This window comes from Anthonomus grandis, chromosome 10, assembly GCF_022605725.1.
Source record: "Anthonomus grandis grandis chromosome 10, icAntGran1.3, whole genome shotgun sequence".
NCBI classification, from domain to species: domain Eukaryota; kingdom Metazoa; phylum Arthropoda; class Insecta; order Coleoptera; family Curculionidae; genus Anthonomus; species Anthonomus grandis.
Genome location: NC_065555.1, coordinates 15,229,585 through 15,249,190, shown reverse-complemented (window position 1 = coordinate 15,249,190; position 19,606 = coordinate 15,229,585). Strand labels below are relative to the sequence as shown.

The following is a 19,606-nucleotide window of genomic DNA, read 5'->3' as shown; positions in this document are numbered from 1 at the left end:
TGGGTGAGTTAACATTGGATCAGAAAACCTCGGAAAAAAAATGTCCAGAAAAAAAAGATTTTTGAGGTTCAGGAAAAAGATTAAAGCATCCAAACATGCACATAATGGATGTAATCTTACTGATCATCTTCAAAACCTTCGACAGGAATCTTGAAGATATATGTACTAGTGGGTCTAAAAACATCTATAAGGCTTTGTAGTGCAACGAATTGATTAATAAATTTAAGTGTCCCCATTTTTTCAAGTATTAAAGACTTAGTAATTTATTCCTTCTTGAAAAACTATTTTGCTAACAATACACTTTATCTCTACCCAAATCAAAGAATAATCTTATATTCGAGAAATAAAAGTATTACGTCTATTATTGCCATTAGATCTTTAAAATCAGCCTATGTTTGACTAATAATTCACACCTCTTTAAAGAACTGAAATAAAAAAAGTCTCTCCTGAATGTAGAAAGTGAATAAAGTTAGCATAAAAAAAGTTAAGCAAAAGCCTTAAAAAAATAGTCAAAATTTTGAGATTTCTTTTTTTTAATTAAAAAGTTTTCAATAAACTAGATCCTATTTTACTATTTTTCAAAAAAAAATGCAAGGTAACTTAAAAAAAAATTGGATGAGTACCTGAAATAAAGAAAACAACTTCTTTTAAAATTCTAACTTGAATAAACTTTTGATGGTTACTCGAATTTGCCATTTTCTGTTTCTCTTTACCTCGTATTAAACTGAACTCTTGTTAACCGACAAGAGGCAGACCAGTGCATGTGAAACATTTTTCTTTTAGTATAATATGAAATGAAAAAAACAAATTTATTTAAAATTCAGGTATTGACAGGTTGTATAGCAAACCATATGCCTAAAGTCAATGGTTTGTCAAATATGACGTAAGAGACTAACAAAATATATAAATTTAAAACACGAACATTTATTCTAGATTAATTGGACGTAGTTATGCATAACGCTACCAAGCGCCAAAATAACAATTGTGGAAAACACAATTAAGTTTTAAATGCCCTTAAAAATCGATAAATTCTAATACAGATCTAATTTTTGCAAGCTATATCTAAGATACTATTTCAAATTATACTATGTAAGCTTTTAGCAAAAAATAATACATTTTAGAAGTTATGATAAAAAATAGTCTGGTTATGTTTTTTACTTATTATTAGATTTTTACAGTAAAACTAAACCACTTTATTCACTAACATAATAAGCTAAGCAAATTAAAACTGCATAGGTATATCATACCTTGAAAAATTTTAAATAAAACTAAAGTTTCTTTGTAACAACTAAAAATTGCCTAAAAAATTTTATTACTGCCCCACTTTCAATATCAAAATCCGGTTGCCCATCATATCCAAAGGTATAAAATACTCCATAGTAGCACTAGGCAGATATATTAGATAGCTAGTGGTATCTACATATCTCTAAATTTATTTTATATGCGCGATTTAGTATAACAGCAGTCCGGTTTAGCATTTTTTAAAAATTTAAATTGAATCACTTAAAAAACGTCAGTTGATATTTGCTAACTAAGTTCGGTAAATGCATCTGCGAGAAAATATATAAAAATTTGACAAATATCACGTGATACATTACCTATTTTTCTGTGCCAGATCACGTGACATCTATCAAGTTTTGCTCACTTTGGATCGCAGATGCAAGTACCGAACTTAGCTGCTATTTGCATTACTAAACCAAGTGCCCAGTATCACGGCGTTTAATTGACTTATGCAATTTCTTGGCATGTAGTGGCTTTATGCAAAATGCAACTAGTCTAATAAACTGTTTGGCGCATAGTTTATTTAAAATATATCCTTAACTATAGATTTCTAACGCTCGAGATTTTTTTCGTAGATAAATATGGTATTTGGCAGTCAGATGACACAATAATACCAACAAAAATGAATTTGTCGGTTGGTCGTGCTATGCATGCAACTATGTTTTATTTTTTGTCCGTTTAATTTAATGCGTCCTTCGCAATGAGAATTTTGGTTACAGCATGTCTCAACCAGGGAAATTATGACTAATTGATGAATAATTTTTTATGTGATTTCTTAAAAAGTAAGTAGAACTTTTTATTTTCGAACAGTTCGTAATGCAACTGCTAACAGATGAATTGGACAAAGAGACCGATTGAGTGGCCGTCAAGGTCACCTGATATAACCGCATTAGATTTTTTCTTATAGACCAAATAATATTGATGATTTAAAGCAAAGAATTCGACAAAAAATTAGACTAATCAATCCGCAAGTGATTGAAAATGTGCAATTGGAAGTTATTTACCGACTTCAAAAATGCATTGAAGTAAATGGAAAACTAATTCAACGTCAGTTGCAATAAATATTATAGTATACATTTTTATTTTTTAATGTCGTATGTTTTATTAGTCTATTACGCCAAATTTGACAAACCGCTGATTATATGGTATGCTATACAAAAAGTATTCAAAATTGTAAAGTTTTTTAATATACAGAGTGTTCAATTTATTGGGGTATCAAGTATTTATCAGGGTATCAAATTAATTTCCACTTTAGGTGTCCGAAAAATAATAGAAAAAGAAATATTTGAATTTTAAATGAATTTGTTTCTTTCACGATGAATGCACTGTATAATTTTCGTCGAAAATATAAATTCGTTTATGACAGGATGTTGTTCAAAGTAAAATCACTTTTTTATTTGTTTTTTCACATGTTTGTCATTTTTATGAAGCACCTGTTTACATTCAAAACAAACCCAATAGCTCACGACACCTACGAAATTGGTTAAGTTTGTTGGGCGATTACGTTGAAAATTCCCTACTAAATCTGTTTGCGAAAATGGAAATCCCACACCTTCTTTTTCAGCAAACCAGTAATAGGTTTTTACTGTTAAATTTAAGGATATAAAGGGGATAAGCCAGATTAAACTCATCATAAAATATTTAATTAAAACTTAAAATATAGGAGCTTTAGTGATAATATTGAGTTAAAAATTAAATTTATGTAGATATTAAACAGATCTGAAGAATTTATGAAACATTCTTATAAAAGAAGTACTGACTAAAACTGATTGTAAGAATAAAAATGGAATTGAAAGAAGTAAGTATTAGCTCTCAATGGATTAGAAAAATAATATTAATGAAGAAACTACGGAAATGAAAAAAAGAATTGTAAATACCAATTTTACCTTGTGGATTCTAATTAAAATTTAAAAAATATAGTGAACATTTGACTGAATTAGAGAAAAAACGCTAAAATTATAAAATCGATAACATTGCCTAACAAAGATCGGAATCCCCAAAAGATTCAACTTTTATAAACAAAATTAATTTCTTTTCAAAGGCACTTGAAACTTATCTTATAAAAAAGTAAATAACAATAATAATAATAATATTAATATTTCCGGCATCTGACTATGCAAGTATCAAAATTAGCAAATAAAAAAAAATTAGAGGAAGGGAAGAACCTGTATTGTTTATTATCTATATATATAAAAGAGTTTGTCCTGACTGACTAACTCATCATCGCAGAGCCCAAACTACAATAGCTAGAAACGTGAAATTTTGCCAACGGGTTACTTTTATAATGTAGGCACCGGATAAGAACGGATTTTTCGAAATTCCACCGACAAGGGGTAAAAAATTGGCAAATTGTTACCCGTGACCTCGAGAACTAAGGGGGCGTGGCTTCGGAGTTTGAACGGAGACTGCCCGCACCAACAAGTCGCAAGCATCAACTTAAGAAAAACAAATTAACTGCAACAATGTTTTTTTATAATGTAGGCCCCAGCGATATGATAAATATCGCATAAAACTGATTAATAAATACGATTGAAAAAGTGCCTCTGTATTATTTATATTTTGGTAGACATAACAACAAGGCGGGTCCAAGCGAGACTGATACCCGAGAGGTGACTCGACTACGTCATGGAAGTTAGCAACAGAATCAGAAACGAAAATCAAATTTTTACAGTCGCCCAGATAAGTTTTGCACGCAATCTATTTTTTTGCATATTTAAGGATTATATCTGATTTTAAACATTTAAAATAAAGTTAAGAGAAAGACTATAATTACATACAGACAAAAAAAGTGTAGATTTGATTTTTTTTTCGGTATAAAAGATAAATGTTTGTTAAATAATAAATAACTTAAAAAAATCACAGTAATTGTTAAAAATTTTGTTACACCTTCAAACTTGGTCTATAAGTAGAAGGTAATAAAATACAAGATATATCTCAGAGACACACGTTTTTCAGGGGTTGAAGGGGTGTAAGCCACCCTCAAATAACCTAAAAAATTGTAGTAATTAGTAATAATTTTGTTACACCTTCAAACTTGGTGTATAAATAAAAGATAATAAAATACACGATATATCTCAGAGACACACGTTTTTTCAGGGGATGAAGGGGTGTAAGCCACCCCCAAATAACTTAAAAAATTGTAGTAATTAGTAATAATTTTGTTACACCTTCAAACTTGGTGTATAAATAAAAGATAATAAAATACACGATATATCTCAGAGACACACGTTTTTTCAGGGGATGAAGGGGTGTAAGTGTTAATATACCGACGACTAGGAGTCCAAATAATATAAAAAATTTTGGACTTAGGACGGAATTTTGTGCGCTTATTTGCTTACTTTGCTATATAATATTTAGATGTTTTGTCTAGTGAGGTTGTAAAGTAGAGGTTTTTTATTAATTAGTTTGGGTGATTTTAATTTATGTTATTTATTTGTTTACACAAATGTCTTTCTAATTTTTTTATGATTTTCTTTTTACAACAGGCCGAAATTGATAAATATAAAGAACTTAACGAAATAACTGATCATGAATTTGAGTATCCAGTTCCCTATACATTATATAAAATATTTATTAACCTATAAAAATCTATATTTAAAAAATTATGAAATAAACACATTCAACCACATTAAATTGTTGATTGATATTACACTAAATATTCAATCTTTTTAAAAAAAAGTCAAATTATTAGTAATTACTACAATTTTTTAACTTATTTGGGGGTGGCTTACACCCCTTCATCCCCTGAAAAAACGTGTGTCTCTGAGATATATCATGTATTTTATTATCTTTTATTTATTCACCAAGTTTGAAGGTGTAACAAAATTATTACTAATTACTACAAATTTTTAAGTTATTTGGGGGTGGCTTACACCCCTTCATCCCCTGAAAAAACGTGTGTCTCTGAGATATATCATGTATTTTATTATTTTTTATTTATACACCAAGTTTGAAGGTGTAACAAAATTATTACTAATTACTACAATTTTTGAAACTATTTGGGGGTGGCTTACACGCCTTCATCCCCTGAAAAAACGTGTGTCTCTGAGATATATCATGTATTTTATTATCTTTTATTTATACACCAAGTTTGAAGGTGTAACAAAATTATTACTAATTACTACAACTTTTTAAACTATTTGGGGGTGGCTTACACGCCTTCATCCCCTGAAAAAACGTGTGTCTCTGAGATATATCATGTATTTTATTATCTTTTATTTATACACCAAGTTTAAAGGTGCAACAAAATTATTACTAATTACTACAATTTTTTAAACTATTTGGGGGTGGCTTACACCCCTTCATCCCCTGAAAAAACGTGTGTCTCTGAGATATATCATGTATTTTATTATCTTTTATTTATGCACCAAGTTTGAAGGTGTAAAAAATTTTTTTACAATTACTGTGATTTTTTTAAGTTATGTATTATTTAACAAACATTTATCTTTTATACCGAAAAAAAAATGAAATCTACACTTTTTTTGTCTATATGTAATTATAGTCTTTCTCTTAACTTTATTTTAAATGTTTAAAATCAGATTTAATCCTTAAATATGTAAAAAAATAGATTGCGTGCAGAACTTATCTGGGCGACTGTAAAAATTTGATTTTCGTTTCTGATTCTGTTGCTAACTTCCATGATATGACTCGACTCAGTCTTATCGCTCGCTCTGCATCTAACGAATTATTTTTAAAATTATTTTGTGTCTTGGTTTTATCACAGTCTAACAGTTGTAATCAGTTGTTGTAAGTAACAGTTGAAATCTATATACTTTGGTTTTTTAATAATTATATTTTATTAATCGCGCCCCTTGACCTCAAGAAAAACGGCGTGGCAATTGTGCATGTACAGTCAATGAGGCGAGGCTTCGGATTTTATTTTTGTGTATTATGAGTTGCATGTACAATCATTGAGCCGTGGCTTCGGATTTTATTTTTGTTTATTGTGGGTTGCTTTTACTATTATTGGAGGCCCTCTTCGACTTTTCTTTTATTTTCACACGAGCAACGCCGCGGGCATTCAGCTAGTATGTTATACAAAATAAAGAAAAATATTTGCATAAATTTACTGTTGCAACAAAAGTGACTTTAACATAACGCTAACAATTCTGTTAATATGGTCTAGAATTAACTAGCTAAAGCTGGGGTCTAATAGGAGAAACCTATTCTTAATACTTATGTCCTATGATTTGAAATTGTAAAAGTAATTTTACACAAATTTCGGTTTTGTATAGCAGTTAAAACCCATTTGTCATATAAATATTTGGGCCGTCTATTTCTAGGGACCCTGTAAGCAAAGCAAATTAAGTGCAGCATTTAATGATGAAGCATGTTTATCTAATCAATTTTAGATTGTGAGATCGTTTACCCACGATTTATTTAAAAAATTAAATGAAGTTGTCAATGAAGTCCACATTTTTTGCCGATGATCACAATTTGACTCATGCACGTTGTCATTGCCAAAAAATATTTCCGCAGTCTTTGGACTGATTTGGATTGAGTCTTAGGAGACTTAAAAAACTCAATAGAAATTTCTATTAATTTTTGCATTGGTGTTTAACTATTAACAGTTTGTCATCAACATATTGATAACCGCTAAAATATTCCAGGCATTCTAGAATAATTATTGTAAATATGATTAAAACTAAAGGGCCTAGAATACTGCCTGATAGAGAATCTGAGGTTAGTTTTTTTAACTCAGATTTTTAACTCTGATGGCTGTATGCCTTCTGCGTACGTTCATATTTAAACCTATCTTAATCATATTAGAGGCGACGATTAACGACTTAGAATAGTAAAGCAATATTGAAAATGTTTATGTCCTACCACAACCACATCATCCATAATATCAGCCAATGCCAACCGTCGTGCACTAAATCCAGATTTTTCTCCAACATTTTAAAATGCGTGAGTAGTATAAAAATAAAATGCAAAAATGACGACCCCGGTAGCACCAGAGAAAAACAAACCACCACAGTGGTTTGTTTTTCTCTGGTAGCACCGTGGGCAAAGCGTTCACGATGCAATCGTGTGGTCTCGGGTTCGAATCCCGGCATGGTTGTTTGTGTTTGTCTTATAAAAACAAAACATTGTGGTTCGGAACCCACGTTAAACTGTAGGTCCATAAACAACAATATTGGGCAGCCGTCGAAATACGACGCGAGTCAATTGTATTTGAGGAAGAAGAAGAAGAAAATACAAAAAGTCATTTTCATACTTAACTGCACGTTACATTATTATAATGATTTTAATCAATTTTAAAATAGATTATTTTACGTTAACCGAAAAAACTTGGTTCTGCCTTTTCTTGGGTTATTATGTGTATTAAGAATTTTTTTTAACGTTTATCCAGGACTTAAATTGATGATGTAATTTATGATATGAACGTGATTAAATTTTTGTGTCTGAAAGGCTTGAATATTTAAATGTTGTCATAACTTATTAAATAAATTTTCTTCCCCTTTCCATATGTTTCCTTTCATATGTTAATCCTCTTGCGTACCTCAACTGCCTGAAAGAAAACAGGAAATACTATAACCGCCTGGAAACCTTAATTTGCCCTCTGAAAATCTAGTTTCTAGGCAATTAATGTAAAGTTTGTTTAGATACAGGAGGTTGAAAAAATTTATTTTACTTAATTATTTGAAAATGTAAAAAAAAGAGTTTAGTTGCCTTAATTAATTATAAAAAAATGACTTTGTGCAAAAGTAATTTAACTACTTGAAAGAAAATAAAAGTTAATAATTTCCTCTTAAAAAATCCTAAAAAGGCGAAAATTTGTAATTAACAATTTAAAAATGTTCTAGAAATTAAATTAAAGGCAGCTCAAATAACGAGAGCTGAGTTTTCCTTTTATCTTAATTGCCTAATCACTTACGAAAATAGTTTAATTTTCTGGAAAATTTTAAATTTATCTTAAGATAATGAGTTTAATTGCCTAAAAAAATTATACTATGATTACTTGAAAAACTCGTGAAAATTGACTTTAGTTGTACAGAAAAATATCTTAACTGCCTGGAATATTCTTTTTTTTCCTTTATTATCCTGACCCTTTCTATTGGTTATGCTCTTATTTTTTAAATAAAATAATACAAATTTATAATATGTCTTGAATATTATTATTATTTTTTATGATCTCAACAGAATTCAGAGAACCTTGTGTCAGGAATATCTAAAAATCTTCATAATATTACCTGTCGTTTTACCTTTTTTATGTAGTTGTAGTTTGTATGTCTATTTATTTTATATGTATTTTACAATTTTAACTCGTATTTTGTTTTATTTTTGCTATTTTAGGCTTAAATTTTATTTATAAATTTTCTGTGTATGAGACTTTGTATGCCATTTTGTACAAGCACACAATTTTTTTTCAATTTATTTGCGTTAAGTTTTTTTTAAAATATGCATTATATTATCTATATATTATGTATACCCTTTTGTAGCTTAAGCTAAATAAATAGATTATTATTATTATTATATGTGGTGATAGTATCCTATGGTGATAGGTGGCCTAGTATCTTGAAGAAAAAACACTTCTTCTTCAAACATTTTTCTTCCCAGTTAGCCACCTTCAGGAATTTTTGGATTATTATTGTGACATGTTTGGAATATTACTGCCTTTTGCATATGCGTTATGACGGTCGGTGATAATCCGATGTTCTAATTATTTTTAGAGAGCTTTGTTGATATTATCCCCTCTATCCAAATTAGCCAGTAGAATTACAGCGACTTTGGACAACTGCCAGATTAGTTCTATAGCTAGGTTTTTATATTTTGTAATTTTTTCCATTTTAATTTAGCTGAAACTGTTAGTCAATAGCACTGCTACATCAATAATAAGAATAGTTTTACTGTTTTTAATGATAATGAAAAACTCAGCTCTATTATAATCAACTGCTGTCCGATTCATCCTTATGGTTCGATATAATACAGGTTTTAAGATGGCTATTTTTAAAAGCCAGTTATTGGTAAATAATTTTAGTAGCTGGAATGTTGCGACTTAAAAAGGCGTTGTCTGCAAGTTGTCGGCAACCTGCAATAATGTGTTTTGTCGACTAATGCACTGTATTACATCTTCGACTTTAAGTTGAAGGTAGTGTTTCTCGTAATTCCATATTCTTATTACTCTATCTTGGATGACTATAAATAAATCCTCGGTTTTTGGATAGAGCTAACCAGCTCTAAGCCATGCCACTAAAGACGATTTATCAAAATTATCCAGCTGTAGACCTTTTGGTAGCTTGGCATGTATAGCTTACTCCATTTATGCAGTTCGTTCTTGTCGAGCTGAGTTTATATTAAATTCGAGATCTTTGTAATACAGATTTATAGGTCCTCGAAAGATCCTCGGTCATAGTCGTTGAATTCGAGAAGTTGTTTCAGACTTTGCTCTTGGGTTCTGCATAACTTGTAGATACTATTACTATTCCATGACCACTTTTTTTACGAAACTAACATTGAATACAACATCTTTGTTTTTCTTCTAGAATATTGTTGGTAGTAGAGTGATTATATGTTCGGTTGTTGAGCACTGACGTAAATAGTTTCTATTCAATTGGAAGGCATGTTATTGGTCTGTAATTGCTTGATATAGTAGGATCGCCGTTCTCGAACGACATATACAGTGTGTCTTAGGATGAGCGAATTTATACGTAAAAATTACGAATGCGAATTTATACGAGAAAAATTTTTACTTGAAATTTGACCGTTTGGCATCCAGTCCTACTTGGTTAAAAAATTATATTTAGCATATTTTTATTTTTTAAAAATCAAATATGCCTTGATAGGAGCATTTTTAAAATTTTATAAGTAGGTAAAGTAGTATTTCTAGGCAAGATATAAAAAAAGTTTTTAGGAAAAAGTTGTTTAGAATGGAAAATTATTCCCAATACCGAATTTCATAACCATAGGCCTACTTTGATTTTTAAATTATTTATTAATTAACAAATACCAAATAAATATTTTACTTTTTACGATCGGTAGGAATTTTTTGCTCGTGGAATGCATGCCGCTTATTATATTGGGTTCTTTTTTGCTGCATTTACTTTTTTGCTACATTAACATTCCCAATTAAATGTGGCAGCTACTATAAAACATTGTCATTGTCACAGTAATGTACAAAAAACGTATTTATGTCATTATCTTATTGTAAAGTTTATAAAAGTTATTAATAATATCAGAATTTAGATAAAAATGTTAAATTTGGAACCGAAAATTTTCATTGTGGAATCGTATGGTAGTGGAAATAGTATGTAGTTAAAGTACGTTTTGAATCTTTTTCGTGAAAAATATCCGCAAATTAAAGTAACAATATCTTCTACGAGACGATTAATTAAACTTTTTGAGGCCACGCATAGTGTTGAGATTTAAAAAAAAGCATAAAAAGAGATACGATGACAACGATGCTGCTACAATCCTTGCTTTAGAGTCAATTGCTGAGAACTCTCGGATGTCATTCGGCGGTATAGTTCAGTTCAGAGATCTATTAGAATCTTTGATGTGCCGCGAATAGTCCGTGTGTCGGTGTTGCTTGCATTGTCACATGACATGCATGTTTAAATCGCAAAATTTAATGTGGAAAGAGTCGTAAAGTAATATTCTAAGCGATATTTAATCATTCCATTAAATAAATAAATGTTTTAAGAATTTTTTTAAGAATTTATACATTTGATTCGTAAAATTTGACTACATGCGATCACGTACTATTTTGTTAGACGTGTGACCTCAGTCACAGCCACTGAAGCGTGAAAAGTTGCACAGGTCCGGCCTTAACATTTATTTGTATTTAAAACTTTATTATTCGGAATCTTTGGGTTTAGTTTTATTAAGTTACAAATTCAGGATAGTTGATAGCAAGATAATATTTAATTTAAATATAAGATTTAAGTACGTAAAATGAGTTTAACCAAAAATTTTAATTTAATAAGTTTAGTTTTTAGCGCCATCAGTGGGGTGGTGTTTATAACAAGTGATGAGAGAATAGGTGGTACGAATTACTTAGGCCCATTTATTGTGTGGATTAATGCATTAAATATTTACTTTTTGACACAAAAGGATAAAATGTTTTGGTTTGTCTTCAAATTTTATATATTTCCTTTTTTTGAGATTTATTTTTACTTGGTAGTGATTGTTAATGTGGATTTTGACTGCCTTATTCAATGTCCTTTATTATTGTTTTTTTTTAAATTAATACATATTATGATATAATATTATAATATACTCATGAAAACCTCCATCTCTATATTTAGTAATAACTTGTTTTGATAAAAAGTAATTATGTAGTCAGAAAAGTGGAAGTAAATTTTTTTAAATAAACTTTTACATTAAAAATCATCTAGCTGTCTATATCTAATGCCTGTAAAAGACACAAGTTTTACTTATAAAAAAACACACTTTACATCCTGAATGTAATATTTATTAATTTGTTTGCCTCATATTTAGTTATTGTGCATATTAGGAGAGATTAGATGGAAATTAACAAAAATAAATGCTTATACTAATAACTAAAAATCTTATAATACAAAACACGACATTTTAAGTATACTGGATCCTAAAACTATAGTGAGGATACCAAACACTTGTATAGATTTAACCTTTCTTTTGAATCTGGCCCAAAGAGTTAATGCAATTTTCTAAATTCTGTTTTTTTGCCTTTTATATGTTTGTTTGTTCTTTAGCAGTTTCTTCCATAAAGAAAGGAAACAGTTTCTCTGTTGCCGCTATGGATTCCAACTTCATCTCGCACATCAGCATAAGGATTCTAAAGCATTACATTATACAAGTATACTTTATTGTGCAAAACAAAACTTTAAACTTGTACAGTAGTAGTATAGTACAGCAGCTCTTTTGTTAACCATCTTAAGCTTAAATCCAAGTTTTACCAGGTATCTCCGCAAGGTTGAGACTGAGAAATGTTTGTCCCTTGCCGATAAGGTGTCCTTAACCATCTCTATGGTCAGAACCTTATTGTTTTTGTATTTAGAATACACGCCTTTCCTTAGCAATTTAGCAATTTCCGTGTCAAGTCCCTTTGATTGTCCTGCATCTTTCCTTTTTCTTCTGAATTTAATCCCTTTTTTACAGGCATAATAATTGTACTATAGGAAACCCCGATTAAAAACGCTGTTTTTTGCACACCACTACTGTTAGGGCCAAATTTGAACAGCGGCATCACCGCTCGTAGTTAGTTTAATGAGAGTCTTCAATAAGCTCACACCACGACGCCGTTCCTATGTACCAGTCGTTACTTTTACGGTTGTATTTAATATAAATATTAAAGTTATTACAAATAAATTATACAGTCCATATCGAACCCTTCATTTTGGTCCAGACGAACCGGATTTGAGGTAGAAATTACATTTATTGTGGCAAATTTGGTGCCTGTTGTCGCGGCCATTTTTGCAACGCCTTCACGAGGCTATTTTTGGAGCCTACTACTGCTAGTTCCCAGGCCGGAATTTGCAAGTTTGTTAATGGTTTGATTGCTAAAGTGGTAATCAGGAAGACATGTAAGTCCGTTGACATTTATTACTTTGGTCAGTCTATTTGGGTTATTTTATTGTTCAGTTCTGGTAGGTTTGTTTAGTGAAATACGTACAATTACATTTTATTTATATCTCAATAGTTAAAATGTCAAATTTAAACAAACTTAGATTAAAAAGAGGTGGTATTAAAGGTCAGTTGACAAGACTTAAACACCATTTTGATGCCCTTGACCTAAATAATATTTCTGAATTGGAGGTTACTCAACTTCATAGTCGCCTAGACAGAGCCGAACCTCTCTTGAGCCAGTTTGAAGACATTCAAAATGACATTGAGGAAGAGTTGAGTGCCGCTGATCAGGAAAATGTAAATATTGATGAAATTATTGAAAAGGAATCTTCAGAGAGACTTAGTTTTGAGGAGGAGTTTTATTCTATTATTAGTAAAATTAAGATTGTTGTTAATAAATTTAAGTCATGCAATATGTCACATACTAGTAGTTCAGGTAAAAGTGCAAAGGCGACTTCCAGCATTGTTGCAAGGTCTATTCACGATATACCTGATGTACCGGTGACAGTCCAGAGCACTGCAAATACTCAAACTTTCTCTCAGTTGGAGCCATCAGCTCAACCTCAAACTTTCTCTCAGTTGGAGCCATCAGCTCAAACTCAAACATTTTCTCATACTCCTATGTTTGTTAAGCTGCCTGATCTAAAGCTTCCTATGTTTAACGGAGCCTATGAAAAATGGCTGGAGTTTAGAGACTCTTTTGTTGCAATGATTCATAATAATTATAATCTAAGCGATGTACAGCGTTTTTATTATTTAAAATCATATTTAGAAGCCGAGCCTCTGCAGGCTATTGCTAATTTATCGGTAACAAATGACAACTACTCTGTTGCCTGGTCTCTATTGGTTGACAGGTATGAGAATAAACGATTAATTATCTTTAATTACATAAAGGCTTTGTTTGAGTACCCTGCATTAACTAAAGAATCGCATAATGATTTGAGAAAGTTATATGACTTGTTTAACAAGAATTTGCGCTCGCTTAAAAGTTTAGGACAAAATACAGACAATTGGGACACTTTGATTGTCTATTTACTTACTAGTAAATTCGATTCAATTTCACGGAGAGAATGGGAGTCTTATCAAATTTCAGGAGAATTGCCCCAGTTTAAAGATGTAAATACATTTTTAAAGGCAAGATGCGAAATTTTGGAAAAATTGGAATCTGTTAAACAGCCAAGGACGTTGCCGCGTACCGAAAATAAAGTTCGTTGTCACCATTCTACCACGTACTTACAAAAGCAAGCCAAATTTGTTTGTTATTTCTGTAAGAAAAATCATTCCGTCTATCGGTGTTTTGCCTTGAAAAAATTGGATGTTAAAGCTAGAAGTTCAGCAGTAAATAAATTGAATTTATGTGTTAATTGCCTTAATCCCTCTCACACCATAGAAAATTGCTGTAGTAATTCAACTTGTCGCCAATGTGGACTCAAGCACAATACACTTCTTCATTCATCAAGTAGCCATACTCCGGACGATCAACAGCATAATAGGCGTGATGCCCCAGACGCAGGTGAAGCAGTCGCGGAGCCGATGACGACACTTGTTGGTCATACGAGTGGACAGGGGACGACGTTGTCAGTTTTATCGACGGCGAAAATAAGAGTTTGTGATTCTAACGGAGCGATGTATGTTGTGCGTGCATTATTAGATGCTGGATCTCAGAGTAATTTTATTACGGATAGTTTGGTAAATAAATTGGGTTTAGAGAGGCATAAGATTAATTTTGATGTTATGGGTGTCGGTGAGGCTCTGACGACCACCGTCAACTCCAGGATAAATTTAAATATTTCTTCAATTAATGGACTTTTTAGCGATTTTATTTCTTGTCTTGTTATTTCCAAAATAACTCAATTTTTACCCACGACGTCATTTGATGTTTCGCAGTGGAATTTGCCTGCTGATTTGGAATTAGCCGATGATTCCTTTAACATACCAGGGCCAGTTGATATCTTATTAGGAGTAGACATCTTCTACCGTATTTTATTAAATGAACAAATAAACTCACCTGGTTTGCCGGTTGTACAAAAAACGAAATTAGGATGGATCTTTGGCGGTCATTTTAATAAGAATTTTAACAAAGTTGGTTTTTCAGAAAACACTGTTATTTCTTGTTTTTCTAGAGATATTTCAAATGAGGTTATTGATATGCAGTTGACAAAATTTTGGGAGTTAGAACATTGTCCAGAGACATTAAATCAGCTATACTCGGATTCTGAACAGTTTTGTGAGGATCATTTTATGCAAAATTATAGTCGTGATCATAAAGGTCATTTTATCGTCAAGTTTCCTTTTAGGGATAATGTTAGCAAATTAGGAATGTCTAAGGAAATGGCTGCTAAGCGTTTAACATTTTTGGTGCAGCGTTTAAACAAAAATAAGTCTTTAGAAAGAGAGTATATTGATTTTCTGAATGAATACCGGGACTTAGGGCATATGGTTAAAGTCAAAAACTTCTCTATCAGCGACGTCGATTCCAGGTTATGCTATTATTTACCGCATCATGCAGTTCTTAAAGAATCAAGTTTGACGACAAAGCTTAGGGTAGTTTTTGATGCGTCAGCCAAGACAGATACTGGATTGGCTGGATGGGCCCAACTATTCAAAGAGATCTCTTGTCTATACTCTTACAGTTTAGAATTTACCCGTTTGTCATTAATGCAGATATATCCAAGATGTATCGTCAGATACTTATTCATCCCGATGAACGACGATTTCAAAGAATTTTATGGAAGGATCCGCAGTCCTCGGATGCTTCTATTGAATGTTACGAGCTACAGACTGTTACTTACGGTTGCGCCTCGTCGCCATTTTTGGCAGTCAGATGTCTAAAGCAGTTGGCATTAGATTTTAAACATGAATTTCCGCAGGCTTGTGAAATTATTTTAAACTGCTTTTATTTTGATGATCTTTTGGCCGGAACCTTTTCAAGTGCTGAACTATTGCAGCTTCAACGAGATATATCATTTATTTTGGAGTCTGGAGGTTTTAAATTAAGAAAATGGCTTTCTAATAGGCCTGAATTGCTGCCTAAGTTTCATGTAGATAATGAAATATCTTTGGGTATTTTGCAAATTGGCCAAACTGAACAAAATAAAACTTTGGGTATCATTTGGAATGCTTATAGTGATACTATTCATTATTCGATAAAATCATTTTCTGGTAGGGGCATTCTGACCAAAAGGGTAATTTTGTCAGTAACAAGCCAAATATTTGACCCTTTGGGACTGCTAGGGCCAATAGTTGTCGTTGCAAAACTTATTTTGCAATCTTTATGGCAAAGCCAGCTCTCTTGGGATGAGCCAGTACCGGCAGTTCTTACTGAAAAATGGATACATTTTTGTGAAGACCTTCAAACTCTAAATGAGTTAAAAATTCCAAGGTTTGTTTTATGCAATGGTTTCCTAAAGGTTTGTTTATATGGATTTGCAGACGCCTCCGAAAGTGCCTATGGAGGTTGCGTTTATATAGTAAGCTCTACAGAGGATGGGGTTGTGTCTTCTAATCTATTGTTATCAAAGTCTCGCATTGCCCCAATTAAGACTATAAGTTTACCTCGCCTTGAGCTGTGTGCTGCGTTGCTTACTGCAAAGTTGGTGGATAAGGTAAAGGAATCCATCAAGTTAAACATTGATAAATGTTATTATTTAACTGACTCCACTATTGCTCTTTGTTGGATAAAGGGCTGCCCAAGTCGTTGGAAAATATTCGTGGCAAACAGAGTCACTAAAATTCAGGCCTTAACCAGTTCGATTGATTGGTTTCATGTAAGGTCAGAGGAAAATCCTGCCGACTGTCTATCCAGAGGCATTTCAGCCCAACAACTTTTAAATTTTGAGCTATGGTGGAAGGGACCCGTGTCTTATTTTTTATGCTCAGATAATTTGCAAGAGTTCCCAGTTGTACCACAAGAAATACCGGAGGAAAAAGTTGTTTCCCATTCGTCTATTGTTTTCGAGGCACCTGATTTTAATTTAGATAAATTTTCACAATTAATTAAATTACAAAGGGTGTTTGCATATGTCTTGAGATTTATTAAAAATTTGAGAGATAAAGGGAAATTCTGTGGGCCTCTGTCTTGTAGTGAACTTAATTTCTCGTTACAGAATTTGTTAAAAATTGCTCAAAAACAATCGTTTCCCAGTGAATATCATTCCTTTTTAAGTCAGAAGAAAATAAAAATGTCTAGTAAACTCTTGAGCCTTAATCCATATATTGACAGTGATGGTTTAATAAGAGTAGGTGGTAGGATTCAAAAGGCGAAGGTTTCTGAGGAACAAAGGCATCCTGTAATTTTACATAATAAACATTTTTTAACTACTTTGATTATGCGTCATACCCATGAACGTCTTTTACACTGCGGTCCACAGCAGTTGTTATATACTGTAAGACAACAATATTGGCCAATTTCTGGTCGTGGCCTAGCTAGGTCTGTTGTTAGACGGTGCGTTATTTGTTTTAAGGCTAAACCAGTAACTGCTGATTATATTATGGGAAATTTACCCGAATGTAGAGTATCAGCGTACCAACCAGTGTTTACATATACTGGTATTGACTACGCAGGTCCAATTGAAATTCGGGACAGAAAAACTAGAAATCCCAAACTTTTAAAGGCGTACATATGTATTTTTATTTGTATGAGTACAAAATGTATTCATCTAGAGTGCGTGACAGATCTCACAAGTCAATCGTTTATTTTGGTTTTGCGGCGATTTGTTGCGAGAAGAGGTAAACCTTTGCACCTTTATTCTGACAATGGCACTAATTTTGTCGGGGCCAATTCAATTTTACGTCAATTTTTTGAGTCCAATTCTGATAAGATTGATTCTGCTTTGTCTAGTGAAGGTATTAACTGGCACTTTATACCTCCCAGGGCTCCTAATTTTGGCGGGTTATGGGAATCGGGCATTAAATGTGTTAAGTATCATTTAAAACGCGTAATTGGTGAAGCTAAACTTACCTACGAAGAGCTTAGCACGATTTTAACGCAAATAGAGGGAGTGTTAAACTCCAGACCTTTATCGCCATTGTCAACGGACCCTGAGGATGTGACACCTCTGACCCCAGCTCATTTTCTGCTGGGAAGACCGATGACAGCCCTTCCCGATGATGACTACAAGCAAGTGCCTGAAAATCGTCTTGCCAAGTTTCAGCGACTTCAATCAATCGTGCAACACTTTTGGGAGCGTTGGAACAAAGAATATATTTCGGAGTTGCAAAGCCGGGTCAAGTGGAAGAAAAATCATCCTTCTTTGTTGAAGCTTGGATCGATTGTGCTGATTAAGGAGGACAATTTGCCGATTTCAGCATGGAAGCTAGGTCGAGTCACAGAATTACACTACGGTGAAGACAAGGTCGTACGAGTCGCCACAGTTATGTGCAAGGACAGGACCTGTTGTAAACGGGCTGTTACAAAACTTTGTGTGCTGCCTATCAGTGAAAATAATTTAATAGAATAGAATTAATTTTAAAATATGTTCTGTTAATGCCTGATTGGTATTGTATTTTATTTAAGTTAGTTTAATATTTTTTCTTAAGGCTAAGGCACTTGTAACAATTTAAATTTATTTAGTTTGCTTGTTTTTTATATTACTAATGTTGATATTGATATTTCAAGGCGGGCGGCATGTTAGGGCCAAATTTGAACAGCGGCATCACCGCTCGTAGTTAGTTTAATGAGAGTCTTCAATAAGCTCACACCACGACGCCGTTCCTATGTACCAGTCGTTACTTTTACGGTTGTATTTAATATAAATATTAAAGTTATTACAAATAAATTATACAGTCCATATCGAACCCTTCAACTACAATCATTTGTGAATCGAGAATCATTCCTTATAGACATTTAGATAAATTTGTTTGGCGTCCGTACTTAAACAATTACGTTTTAAAACTGCTTGATTTTCCCCTGTAGCTTTTACTTTTCTTGCTTCTTTTTGCTTTCTAAACACTAAAGAATGAACTATCAGAACTAGGTAAGTCTAAATCACTGTCCAGATCACTCTTATTGGTTTCATCACAAATTTTATTGTCTTTCTTGTGCACCCACGGTCTCCATAAGCCCGCACACTTTCCTCTTCATTTGCCAAATTTTCCTGCTTATTTTCCCAGGGTCAAAACATTTTAAGGTCTTTAGGTATAATACCAAAACAAATCCACAAACACAAATAAAAAAAACACACTTCCTTACGGTAAAAACTGCAAAAAATTTAGACGAATACAGGCCAAATTCTAAATTCTCCACTTTCATAAACGTGTAAAAAGCAAAACCGGCAAAACCCATCAAATAATAATAACCTCACATGACCTCCCTCCCAACTATTAAAGGTGATAGACCCATCCTTAAAGATCTCTTTAAAAAGACGTCGAAAGTAATACAAAAAAATAAATACATACAAAATAAAAATAATGCTGACGTTCACATTAATTCCGGTGTCAAAACTAAATAAAATAGAAGTAAACAAAACAAGCAGAGTGAGGTTAAGTTGAACGGGAGAACGGAAATAAAGCAAAAAATAAAAAGTGAAATATGACTTGGTGGAGAAATGAACCAGCGACCATCGGGTTCGTAGGCAAGCGCTTAACTTACGTGTTATGCAGTTCGTGATAACGTATTTTTATTATCAAGAGGTCTCTTTGAGAAAAATGGACTACTTTTTTGAATAAGAGGTGACAAGTCTGTCAGTGCTGGAAGTGTTTAAAATATTTTGTAAGATGCTTGGATTTTAGTCCGCGGTCAATTTTGTGATATTATTTTCTTGTAATATAATTTTTT

General features: G+C 32.3%; 2 protein-coding genes across 3 annotated transcripts in view; one reads left to right on the top strand and one right to left on the bottom strand.

Annotated features, from left to right (window-relative positions):
• Positions 1-19,606, bottom strand: part of LOC126741287 (uncharacterized) — a 90,669-nt gene that overhangs the window by 17,837 nt on the left and 53,226 nt on the right. The window lies entirely within an intron of this gene.
• LOC126741289 (uncharacterized) lies at positions 16,976-18,608 on the top strand. Its single transcript, XM_050447676.1, has 2 exons — positions 16,976-17,115; positions 17,378-18,608. The coding sequence occupies exon 2, from the start codon at positions 17,469-17,471 to the stop codon at positions 18,288-18,290; it is 822 nt and encodes a 273-aa protein (XP_050303633.1). The 5' UTR covers positions 16,976-17,115; positions 17,378-17,468; the 3' UTR covers positions 18,291-18,608.

Excerpts from the sequence above, each read along its gene's own strand:
- LOC126741289 (XM_050447676.1), top strand. The coding sequence starts at position 17,469 with ATGAGTACAAAATGTATTCATCTAGAGTGCGTGACAGATCTCACAAGT.